At 47.7% G+C, this 12,127-nt stretch overlaps 1 protein-coding gene across 18 annotated transcripts in view; it reads left to right on the top strand.

Moving 5' to 3' along the window:
* The first annotated feature begins 1,799 nt into the window (after nucleotides 1–1,799).
* Nucleotides 1,800–12,127, top strand: part of TSC22D2 (TSC22 domain family member 2) — a 32,433-nt gene continuing 22,105 nt past the window's right edge. For 14 of the 18 annotated variants that reach the window (XM_088061277.1, XM_088061278.1, XM_088061274.1 and 11 more), the window contains exon 1: nucleotides 1,801–4,002. In XM_088061277.1, coding sequence (XP_087917403.1) covers nucleotides 2,024–4,002 — 1,979 coding nt within the window. In that variant the 5' untranslated portion in view covers nucleotides 1,801–2,023. Of the gene's footprint in view, nucleotides 4,003–12,127 lie in introns of all 18 variants that reach the window. The other 4 variants (XM_088061287.1, XM_014254429.2, XM_014254432.2 and 1 more) reach the window with 2 other exon arrangements.

The raw sequence follows: 12,127 nt of genomic DNA, 5'->3' as shown, positions 1-12,127 counted from the left end.
CTGCAGTGAGAAGAACCACAAGGAAAGCCACTAAGGGTTTTACTACCACTGAGACCTGTATGGGGATCCTCCTAGTGAAGTGTGTAATGGTGAAGGTGACAGAGAGAGCAGGGGAGAATTACCCAAACCTCTGTCAGGCGACAGCAGCACTGAGCAGGAGCCTGCTGCTCTTCCACTGCCTGCTCCATCTGTCCTGTCCAGGTCTTTAGAACCAGGCACACGGACACCGGGAGGGTCCCACAGCGCTGGCACTTGCACACACTAACAGAAGGCACGTGGGAATTCCTTTTAACTGTGGCAAATGTTTTTCTTGAAGGAATAAAAGGAATATGTACATGCTTGACACAATAAAATTATCAGTGTGTTTGTGCCCAGCACACTGGAATATTGTTCAGCTCTAATTCAACATCACAAAAATATTATCAGTGTAACACTGACAAGGCCATGCTGTGTGGATCTTGGCTAACCTGGCCATGGACTGCAGCAATTTTCATACTTGACTTTTCAGAAACCTTTCTCGTTTGCCAGTGAATCCATTCACCTTATTCATTCTTGTTCATTACCCTTCAACTACTTTACATTTTATTAATTTCCATTTCTTCTTTGCTAGACCACACTGAATGTCACAACAGCCCATTCCTCATTCCACTCATGAGAGCGGCAGTGGGCAGTGTGAGGAACAGTGCGGCCGCAGGAGCAGGCAGCGACTGTCCCCTGTGCTGAGGCACTGCCAGGGTCCAGCTCCGGCCCCTCACTTCAGGGAGGGGTGTATGTGCAGGGAAAGGATCAGAGCTGGGAAGGGGCTGGAGAATTGCTGAGGGAGCTGGGAAGGGGCTCAGGCTGGAGCAAAGGAGGCTCAGGGGGCCCTTGTGGCTCTGCACAAGTCCCTGGCAGGAGGGGACAGCCGGGGGGATTTGGGATCTGATCGCAGGGAACAGGGACAGGAGGAGAGGGAACCGCCTCAGGCTGGGCCAGGGGAGGCTCAGGGGGGACAGCAGCAGGAATTTCCCCATGGAAAGGCTGGTCAGGCCTTGGCTGCCCAGGGAGGTTTGGAGTGCCCATCCCTGGAGGTGTCCAACGACTGGACGCGGCACTCGGTGCTCTGGGCTGGGTGACAAGCTGGGCACGGGGCACAGTTGGGTCTCAGAGGTCCGTTCCAGCCGCAACGCCGCTGCGGTGCCGCGGTTCGGTGCCTCCGCCGGCAGTGCCCGGCCCCGCCCGAGGAGGGCGCTCTCTCGCGTTCGCCCGCGCTCCGCCGGGGCCGCACACTCGCCTCCGGCCGGGGCTGCGTGCGGCCGGGCGCGACCAACCTTCGGGGGAAGGGGGGAATTCGGCGTGAGCCGCCATATCCCAACTGCTCCCCGCAGGCCGCACTCCTCCGCCACCCCCGCGCCGCGCTGCTTTGCGCCCTGCCGTGACGTCACCCGCCGGGGGCGTGGCCACATCGCTCCCAGGGTGCAGCGCACAAGTTGAGCCCCATCTTGGGCGAGCGGAGCCGCGGCCCTACCGCGCTCCGGGAGCTCCGGGGCCGGTGCAGCGCAGCGGGTCCGCCCGCCCGCGGCCGCTGAGCGCCGCTGCCCGGGCCGCCGCGGCGCCGGCACCCCGCCCGCGGTGGGGGTTTGCCCGTGGGGCGAGCCCGCGGGCCGGTTGCGAGCAGGATGCGCCTGGCGCTGGTCTCCAGGTAGAGCGCGGAGACAGCGGGGGGGGGGACACGGGGCCGCCTGGGCCTCGCCCGGCCAGCGCGGGGCCCCTCGCGCGGGGCGGGCCGCGGGCCCGCTGCTGCGGCCCGCAGGAAGCCGCGGGGCGCTCGGAGCGGCGGCAGGGAGGAGAAGGAGGCCCGGCCGCGGGAAGAGGGCTGCGGATAGGGAGGAAGAGGAGGAGCCCCGCCGCCCCCCGCCCGCCGCAGGAAGCCGCCGGAGGATGTACGGTAGTGCCGGGGGCCTGGCCGGCACGCCGTGACAGCCCGCCCCAGCACCCCGCTCGCCTCGCCACGGCCGGCCGAACCCCTTCCTGCGGAGGAAACATGTCCAAGATGCCGGCCAAGAAGAAGAGCTGCTTCCAGATCACCAGCGTGACCACGGCGCAGGTGGCCAGCAGCATCACCGAGGACACCGAGAGCCTGGATGACCCGGATGAGTCCCGCACCGAGGACGTGTCTTCTGAAATCTTTGATGTTTCCCGAGCCACCGACTACGGCCCCGAGGACGTCTGCGAGCGGAGCTCTTCCGAAGAGACTCTCAACAACGTGGGCGAGGCCGAAACTCCCAGCAGCGTCTCTCCCAATCTCCTTTTGGACGGACAGCTGGCTGTGGCTGCTGCTGGGGTGGCTGCAGGCCCCAACGGGGGGGCTGTGCCCAAAAGTTCGGCTGTGTCCCTGCCAGCTGTTGCCCCTGGCACTGCTGTGGGGGGAAGCAGCAGTACTCAGGCGGCTCTGCCCTCCACAGGGCCTTCTGCACCCGCTGCCTCCGGGGCCATGTCTCAGACGGCGGCTGCTGCGTGCAGCTCACGCTTCAGGGTGATCAAGCTGGACCACGGTACTGGGGAGCCCTACAGGCGAGGCCGATGGACGTGTATGGAGTACTATGACCGGGACTCAGATGGTGGTGGTGTTCTGAGCAGGACTGGAGATTGCATTAGGCACAGCAGCACCTTCGAACAGGCTGCTCAAGAGAGGGACAGTGGCCTCGGTGCCACAGGAGGTTCTGTTGTGATCTCGGCTGTGCCAGCGTCAACCCATGGCCCCGATTCTATAGCTGACAGCTCCCTGGCTGCTGTGTCACAGCTGCTTCAGACAGAGAAAATGAACCAGTCCTCTCTACAGCAACCTAATTTTGTCATTGGGCAACAGCAGCAGCCGCAGCAGCCCGTAGGTGGGGCCGTGCCTCAGAGTACTGCTCAGCCTGTGTTTTCTGGGGCTTCGGGAGCAAATCAGCAAATGATAGTGCCGCAGCAGCCCCAGCCACAGGTAAATCCACAGGGTGTTTCACAGGCTGGACCCAACGGGAAAGGCATGGCACCTCCCAGTGTGACAGTAGGGCAGTCAAGCATTCCTGTGGCCCAGCAGCAGGTGCAGCAGGCAAATGTACCAGTGACTCAGCCTCAACAATTTGCTTATTCTCAGTCCCAGATTCCACCAGTGCATCTACTGCCGACGCAGCCTCCTGGGCAGGCTGAATACATGCAGCACATGACAATGATGCAGTCTCAAGGAGCTATTCAGCAGGCTACTACAAGCTCTGCTCCGAGTACTGTGGCCTCCAGCCTTCCTGTGGGGCAGGTGACGGGCCAGAACCCCTCACCTGTGGGAGCTCCAGTGATGGGGGTGTCATCACAGCCCAGCGAAGCAGTCGGACAGGGATCGGGGTTGATGCAGAGTGGCCAGGCACAAGCCAGTCAACCTGGCATCCCACAGCCGGGAGGTGTGGTGCAGCCAGGCCTTGGACATACGGGGGTTGTGCAACAGAAATCTGTGACTCAGCATCCAATGGGGGGAAGCAGTCAAGTGTCAGGAATGCCTGGTGCTCCCCATGCTGTGGTCCCTGGAGTTCAGAGCGTGCCTGCGGTTGTGCCCGGTACAAGCGTGCCTGGTGTGTCCACCACCGCTTCTGTTACTATGCCAAACGTCCCTGTTACGCTGGTCCAGTCCCAGCTGACGAGCCACCCTTCTGTCAGCAGAAGTGCTGGTGTGGTCCAGTCCCAGCACGTCGGACACTCGATGATGCAAGGTGTGCCCAACGCACCCGCCAGTCTGCCTCAGGCAAACCTCGGACAGTTTCAGACCCAGGCCCAGTCCTTAGTAGGCCAGATCGATGATACTAGAAGAAAATCGGAACCCCTACCTCAGCCACCACTTTCTCTTATAGCTGAAAATAAACCTCTTGTGAAGCCTCCCATTCCAGACACTCTAGCAAATCCTCTTCAGTTACCTGCAAGTACTCCAATGAACAGTCTTGCTAGCTCTGTTTTTGGCATATCCATTCCTGTTGATGGTGATGAAGACAGGTATGAATTATTTTATAATGCCATAAAAAAGAGGCGTATTTTTCGGGGGGAAAAATGTCAACTTTAAAGTTATTGCCAGGTTTTTTTTGTAAATTCATATTTTCAGAAAGTCATGCTGAGGTTTTCACCTGGACTATATTTTTATTTTAAGAATGCAAACCATAGCAAAGTGTTTAGGCCAGTAGTGAATTGTGCTTGTTTTTTGCAGGGTGTGAGTGCAATTACTTTTCTCACAAAATGGGGTACAAAGTATCCTGAAAGCTGTTCAATGCAAAAATAATATGACCTCTTCAAAATCAAAGGCTGAAAGCTGTCTTTTTGTAGCCAGTGGCTCAAGATGTGAGAAGGGCTGCTCTCTCCTTTTTCCAGAATGCATTATAAAACGCTTCAGTGACAGCAGGGTTAAAATGACACTGTATTGTAGCGTTAAATCTGTGTGATGCTATCTCAGGGCTTTTAACAGAGTTTCTTGATTTTTATCCTGCTGTGGAGTTAACACTTTATAGTGTCAGTTAGTAAGGAGACACTTGCACTTGGATGTGGATTTATGTGCAAATCCATATGCGGGGAAAGCTCTGCAGAGAATGATCCTTTTTATTGAGAAAACAGACGATGTGGACACGGTGGGAAGTGTCCTTCCCACCCTTACAGTGAGGGTTTTTTTTTAATTGCGAAGTAATTTGGAACTATGAGTTGTAACAGAGGGGTGTGGTGTGAGCAGGCTCCTAGGAGGGCCTGAGAGAGGGTGTGTGGCTGCTGTTCCCATAGACACATCAGACTGCTCTGAAGGCCAAAACCATTTGATTGATTTCTTTGAGGGAGACTCAAGCAGTGTTTAAGCACTGAATTTAAGTCCAAACCTTTACTGTCAGGATTACTGCAGTTTGGAGGAAGGGAATGCATGTGTGTTATTTATTTTTAAAAACAGGCATTAGACCATTATGAGCAGGTCTTGTGAATTTCTCTGCAAGTCTCCCCTCACCTTGGGACAGCACCAGACATTAAGATAATGTAGTCAGTGTTGCTTTGAGGATGTTTTAGTGAAGCAGCTGTGTCTGTGGGGTTGGGGTGCAGTGGATGGAGAGAGCACCTAAGAGTGGATGTTTGGAGAGTTCAGACTGCAGGTTTAATGCTGGCCTGTACTTGCTGGAGAATTGGCTGACACTGTGTCTAAGAAAGTAGTAACTGCTGTGCTTTTCTGCAAAGAGAAGCTGTTGTTTGGAAACCTGTGCTGGTTCTGATTAAAGTGGTAAAGGACTGACAAGAAAAAGTTTAAAATTTACTCGCAGTTTGCCTACCTTAAGAGGATTGCTAACCTGGCTGACAAACTGCCTTGTGCAAATAAGGTTAGATTTCAAGCTGGTGGGTTCTCTTCATAGCTCAGTGTTTTTTGAGATGTTTTGTCTGGTAATCAGTCTGTTGATTCAGGAATCAGAAAGAAAGGAATGCATTTTGCATTTGTTTTCCATAGCTTCTAATACTTAATATAAATTGTGGTAATGAACATGAGTATCAGTGACAAGTGAATCACTTCTGTGTAAAGATAGAGAAAAACATCTAACTTTGTGTGGCACTCCAGTGAGTCACCTCTTGGTGCTCCTACCAGAACAGTGATTTTTAAAGCTAGTTTTCTAGTTTAGTCATTGAACTTGCCACCTTGCCACGGTGCTTTACAGGGTGTTCATTTCTAAAGAGACTCTTTCACGCTTTGCCAGGAGAACTGTGAGTAATAAGAGGAAATGGGGTCTGGATGCAGCGTGCTCCTTTTGACAGGCCATGCTGTAGTGTTCAGTAGAGAGACGAATGTCTGGTTATCAGTGAAGGAGTGCCTGTGTGTCGTTTGTCAGTTCTGCACTGGGTGATAAAACTGAGCCTTGTGCTGGGCTGTCGGAAAGCCAGGAGCACATGTGTGTTGTGGGAGCCTTTCCCAGCTGGGAAGGTGTTCCTGGTAAGCTATGAAAGCTCACCTTAAATGGACCTAGACCTCATATATAACATAGGAGATGAATACAGAGACAGTCGATCAAAGTTTATTCTTTGCTCCCCTCAAGCAGTAGCCTGACTTCCACTGGCTTCAGAGAAAGGTGAGAATGAAAACCTAGCAGCTTGTTAAGGCTGTTTTACCACTTGGTTTTTATTTGCTTTACTCTCTGAGAAGGCTTTATTGTAAGACTGTCTCCTGCTTGTCTGCTGTTCTATTCTTGCTCGTGCTTTTTTTCTCTTCCCAGCCATTTAAATTGTGTCACTACTCCCATGGGCTTTGCCCAGCTGCCTTATCTACTGGAATCAGTCGTGAAATAGTTAATGAAGACCTTCAAGTGTCATTAATAGGCTGGGGGTTGACACTGATAAAGCTGTTAAGGCACAAAGGGAGCTGATACGTCATGAGTCATGGTTTGTGCTGGCAGGTCCAGGAAGTTACTGCACAGCTCAGTTCAGAGAGGTTACTTGGTGGTCATAGAATCTATAAATCACTGGAAAACATTTTTTTTTCTTTGTCTTTCTTACTATTAATGTGTAACATTCCCAGAAAGGAGACTCAGTGTGTAGGCAGGTATCTACGTTTCTTCTGGCACCTTCAGTTATACTTCAATATTTGCACCTACTTGAAGCTTCACAGGCTTGTTTAGATCATTCTCCTATAGTCATCTTCTAAAACAGTGACTTATCAAGGAGTAGTGTATAGTTCTCAATACCCTGGATTTATCTGGAAAGTCACTCACCATTCTGAATATGAAGCGGAACTGTTTGAAAGGTAAAATAGTAAAGATGGAAATTCTTAGAAAGCAGCATGTCACCAGTACAGTAAACATGATGTAAAAAGTTGGTCAGTTAGTGTGTTTCTGAAAAAAGATTTTTTGTATTTTTCTCCTGTCTTTGTTTTAAATCAGACAGCATCTAAGGTTATTAGGGGTGGAGGTGATCTAGCCTGATATATAAAGATAACTATATTTATAGATTGCTTTCTTCCAAGCCATTGCCCAAAGACTTCTAATTTCCTGTTCCCATAGACACTTTTGAGAGTAGTCTATAAAAAATGTGATTTCTTGCATTGACCTGATGAATAGAGAAAAATCAGTTAACTGGAAAGTCTTGTCTTGGGGGAAGAACAGGTGGATAGGTAGTCCAAAGGAATGAAAAAGAAAAAAACCTTTGGTGTGTCATGCCTTCCTTGAGAAGCAAAGCCAGTATTTCAGTTGATGTGTCCAAATTGCTAAGCTCTTAAAAGGGAAAAATTGTTGTGTGAAATTATGAAATACTTACAGCATAACACAGTATTATTTTCTTTTCATCTTTAAATGTGGCTGCAAATAAAATAAACTGCAGCAGTATTGAAGGATGGAGGAACTAGTACTGGTACTGAGGCAGATGTGGGTATTGCTGCCTCAAAGAGGGAGCCTGAAAAATGCTAATTGTGTAAAAACACAACTAGAACTAGGTCTCAAAATTGCTCTGACTCTTCTTTTTTTGTTCAGCACTAGTACTAATTATTTTGGAGGGAGGGCAGTTAGAGCACCTGAGAGGATTTTGGTGTTGGTCTGTGTCATGTTCTCCGCTTATCCTTATGCCCATGTATACACAAATTTGTAATTGACAAGTAGAATATTTCATCTGGCTAAATAACTTTATTTTGGCTCTTGGGGGGAAAAGAAATATGTTGCTTCTGTTATAAGAATGTTACTGAGAAAACTTGTTCAAACCTCCTACGTGTTTGGCAGGCTTCTGAGGCAAAATATGACTAGGGCTGTTGGAAAAGGAGCAGAGTATAGATCATTTTCCAGAGATAACTGACCGGCTTGAACTGTTCCGGCTGTATTCCAGGAACACTGATGAATGGCTGCAATTGTGAACTGGCAGCTATGGCAGCTGAGCTGTTGAGAGCCCAACAGTGCAGGGCTCTCCGCAGCGTGTGTCTGAGCTCAGCTAAATCACGTATTTGTATGGAGGACTAACTGCTTGGAGAACTGTGCTCTTGAGACCATGTTCATCATTTAAGGACAAAACTGGGCATGGGATCACTTAAGTATTGCCCTAGATGCATATTTTATTGTGCTCCTAAAGAAAAAAGTAAGTATTCTGCAAATACATACCAGAAAATACGTGGTACTTGAATTGCATTAGTACTTAGTGTTATTCCTTTCTTCACCTTGCTCATAAACTTTGTAGAGGTTTGATCTCTCCTACAGCTACTGACTTGTCAGCTCTCCTCCTGAAAGCCTGTGTTTGTTAATATGCGTGGAAGCAGGTGAGAATGCAACCTGGGCAGACACACTCCAGAGCCTGGAGAGCCTTCAGTCTGATGGACAGTTCAAAAACTAAGCTGGGACTTCTGGGGTCACCTCTGCAGCTCATGGCAGCAAACGATGGTTAATGCAAGGGAGCTCCAGTTGGTTGTGTTCAGTGCTTGCTGTACTTTATGTAACAAAAATTACCAAAGGTAACTGCAGCACTGCATGAGTTTCTGGGTGGTGGAAAGCCTATTGTGCTGTGCAGTCAGTTTTGGAGTGGTGCAAGATAGCTAAACAGAGCTGTGGTTGCTTGTTTGACAGTATGGGTTCCTAGTTTAAACATTCAAATGACTTTGTTAAGTCAGTGCATTCTTAAAATTAATGAGGTACAAGTGTTTCAGGTGAGCAAGTTATTAAAAGGAGGAAATGGGGGAAATATTTGAAAGAAATTTACAGTGATACTGTTCAGTTTGTTTTAAAGACTGTAGTGACCACCTCTGACAGGAGAGGTTCCCTGTGCCTCAGACTCCTGAGTGTTCTGCTCAGCTGCTGGGGGTTTGTTTTTCCCTTGTCTCCTGTAGAAGAGTGCAAATGTTCCATAGCTGATTTCTGAATGCTGTCTGTATGGCAGAAATAACAGCATATGTTTTATGGAAGCTATTTTAAACTTCTTGTTAAAAGCTGAGTAATTTGGATGTTTTGAGAAGGTGGGACTACCTAACTGCTCTCAGACTCCAGAAGGGCTGAAAGTTCTCCGAGGCTGCATTTTTACAGGAGGTGCCGATAATTTTTATGACTTCAGGTGACAATATAGTAAAGAGGAGTTGCTCCCTGTTACTGTACTGGATATTTGATTACCAACCTGTTGTATGTTGAAGCTGTATATTAATTTTCCTATTTTAAAGCTGGCAATTAGCAGTTTCTGTTGCTCAGGAGAAGCGCAAACTTGTTTGTGCTTAATGGGTCAGCAATGATTCCTTAAGAAACGTCTGTGAGACTCCTCCTGCTAAAGTATATCTGGATGGTTCTGTTCAATAAATCTAGATTGTCAGGCACAGGTGTCTGCTTTTATTCCTCTATTTGACAAAGTATAAAGATAGAAGTATTTATAGTAACAGCTAAAGCCACCGTCTCCTGAGAAGATTCTCCAGACGTAAGAGGTCACTTGAAGTGCAGAGTAAGGTTGTAGTTTCATTCCTCTTGAAAATTATTCTATCTTTAAACTTCACACTTCATAAATGCAAATGTGTATTAAGTGTCAGGAAGTCTTTGCCTTATGGGATAATCTATTTTTACTCAGGGCAGGTGAATTACTTGGCCACAAGAAGGACAGCTGGATGCTTGTCTTAATTTTCTTTGTCAAGCTGAGCAAAATTAGTCCAAGAGTGCATATATCTGTTCTCCCTTGGAAGCTATGAAGGATGCATTTGAATTGTGACAGCTTGCCTTGAGTGTTTTTGTCAGTGCAGAGAGAAGGTAGAAATATTAATTAGTTAGTGCCCTGGAGAGGTATGAGCTGTGTGTTGCACTGACAGCTGGTGGGTTTGTCTGGTACACATTAAAGGTTACAAACTGGAATGGCAATCTGGGCACAGCCCTGCAGGTGTGGCCTCAGCAGTGCTGAGGGGAGGGATCCCCTCACTCCACCTGCTGAACTTTGCCTTGTGCAGCCCAGGATAACATCCACCCCCTCTGCAGCGAGGGCAGAGTCCTGACCCGTTTGTCTGGGATGGGATGAGTGTGGCAGGTGTGTGAGCTTGCAGGGGAGAAGTGTAGATTGGACAGGAGATGAGATACTGCTTTCAGTGAATGATCTGAGGCTTTTGCATCCATCTCAAGCAGATTTAATATCCAGTGGAGGAAGGGGTGGTCAGAAATGATGGTTAAAAAGCCCTGCTTGCTTCTCCATCAAGTTACTTTGGCTATCTTTGTGGGGGTGTAGATGAGAACTCCTGGGAATGCCTCCTTTGTAGAGCATAGCACCCATCTTTGGTGGGTGCAAGGCCTGTAAATACCTTGACCAACCCTACAAATGCATTCTTAAAAACACTTTTTCTGTAAACCAAGTGGTGAGCACTCACTGACAGCACAGGCTGGCCTGAAACTTGAGTGGCAGAGGCTTTGTAAATGGTATGGGAAGGCAGACAGATTTATAATACACTGTGTAAATAACCATGCCATACATGGCTTAGGATCTAATATCTTTCTTTAAAGCTAAGTGTGTAATTTGAAACATTTGCTCATAGATGCATTCCTGACCATTATCACATGAGTAGGACAGGTGGGATTTGTCTGAGTCTGCTTGAAGCTGTTTTATCCACTCATTTTTTTTCCCCCACAGATACTGAAATATTTTGTTGTCAAAAGAAGAGGAGCCAGTTGTATTTATAGATGACTGAAATAGCTGAAAGTGTTGTCACTTCAGCTTAATGGGAGAAAAAAAAAATAAATCTCATTTTAGTGCAGTTTTATTTGAGGATGAGTATTCAATTTATAGAGACCCTGGCGTTCCACTGTGCCAGGCCATTTTCACCAGAAATCACAGGCAGCTTTCCCTTCATCACTGTTTATGAGAAAATCGGGTTTTGTGGGCATCACAGGCAGCAGGAGCCTGATCATCTTCAATAACATGTTCATACATACAAATATATACCTTTTCTTTACCAGCCATGTTGTATGAGTCAACACTTCTGAGGGATTTTACAGATTTTTGGATCTATAATGCAATACTTACAAATGTGGATCTTTTTATTTCAGAAATGCTGAATTTATTATTTTGCTTCCTCCTTCATACCAACGTATCAGGGTCTGCTGGGTAGGAGCACTCAGAGCTTGCTCTTGCATAGGTTCATTTGCAGGAGAGTGTCATGGCATAGTGATATTCTTTGGCAGATATCAGTAGATGCTGAAGGGCTCCATCCCATGTGAAGTAGAGTTCAAGGTGTCTGTTGAGAACATGGGTGTTATATTCAACAGCACTTTGCTTTTGGCTTTGGGTTTTTTTAACTTGTCTCAGTTCATTCAAATGTGGATAATATTGCAGTTTTTCTGTGGCTTTTCTTGATAGAATTAAGAATCCCTGACTAGATCAAGCAGACTTTCTGCATTGATGTTATCAGCTTGTAATTAAAGTTTCTCTCTGAAAATGTAATCTGCTGTAGATTTATTTTGCCTGGAAGCCAAGCTGTGCATCATGTCAACTACTTTGTTCTGTACACTGCCTGCAAGAATTGAAGGTTGGCTATATCCAGCGAGAAGACAAATCATTGGTACAAGAAACCTTATCCTTGTTACACGTTTTGGTTTAAGAACAGAAGCTCTTAGATTAGTCCTCGCACAATTTGTAAGATGATGTAATTAAGTTCAGCCTGACTGACAGCCCTGGCAGCCTTCGCAGAAGAGCCGTGCTTCATTAGCAGGTGGTGTGTTAATCAGTGCATCTGTGGCAGTGCTGTCTGGGACAGGAGGAGCATGAGAGAGAGCATTGGGTACCTGGCTGGGACAGAAGAGCACCGGGCCTGGCTTCAGAAAGTGGGAAGACAGCCAGTTGAGCATGGAAAGGGTCATCACTAGATCTTGGAAGCCGTAAAGCTGTTATGATTACAGTTGTGTGCAGTGCTCCTGAGGCTTGGGGACCAATCTGTGGGACCCCAGAGAACTGGATTCCAGAGTTTTGAGCTGCAGCTAGGAGTAAGAAGATACTTAGAAGATTGTTATATTCTTACTATGATTAGTATTAAATAGTCATACTGGAATTCACTATTTGAACTCTTCAGCAAAGCTCCTTCAAAAATAGTATATGGTTATTACCCAGTACAGGTAATAATGAAACATTTTTAATATTTTTTTAATTATTTCTTAAAATAATGTAATTATGTAAAACAAGTAATAGCATT

The sequence above is a fragment of the Pseudopodoces humilis genome, chromosome 11 (assembly GCF_049639895.1).
Source record: "Pseudopodoces humilis isolate 2021_Gansu_Grassland_sample_001 chromosome 11, ASM4963989v1, whole genome shotgun sequence".
Taxonomy (NCBI): Eukaryota; Metazoa; Chordata; class Aves; order Passeriformes; family Paridae; genus Pseudopodoces; species Pseudopodoces humilis.
This window is presented reverse-complemented; position numbering and strand designations above follow the sequence as displayed.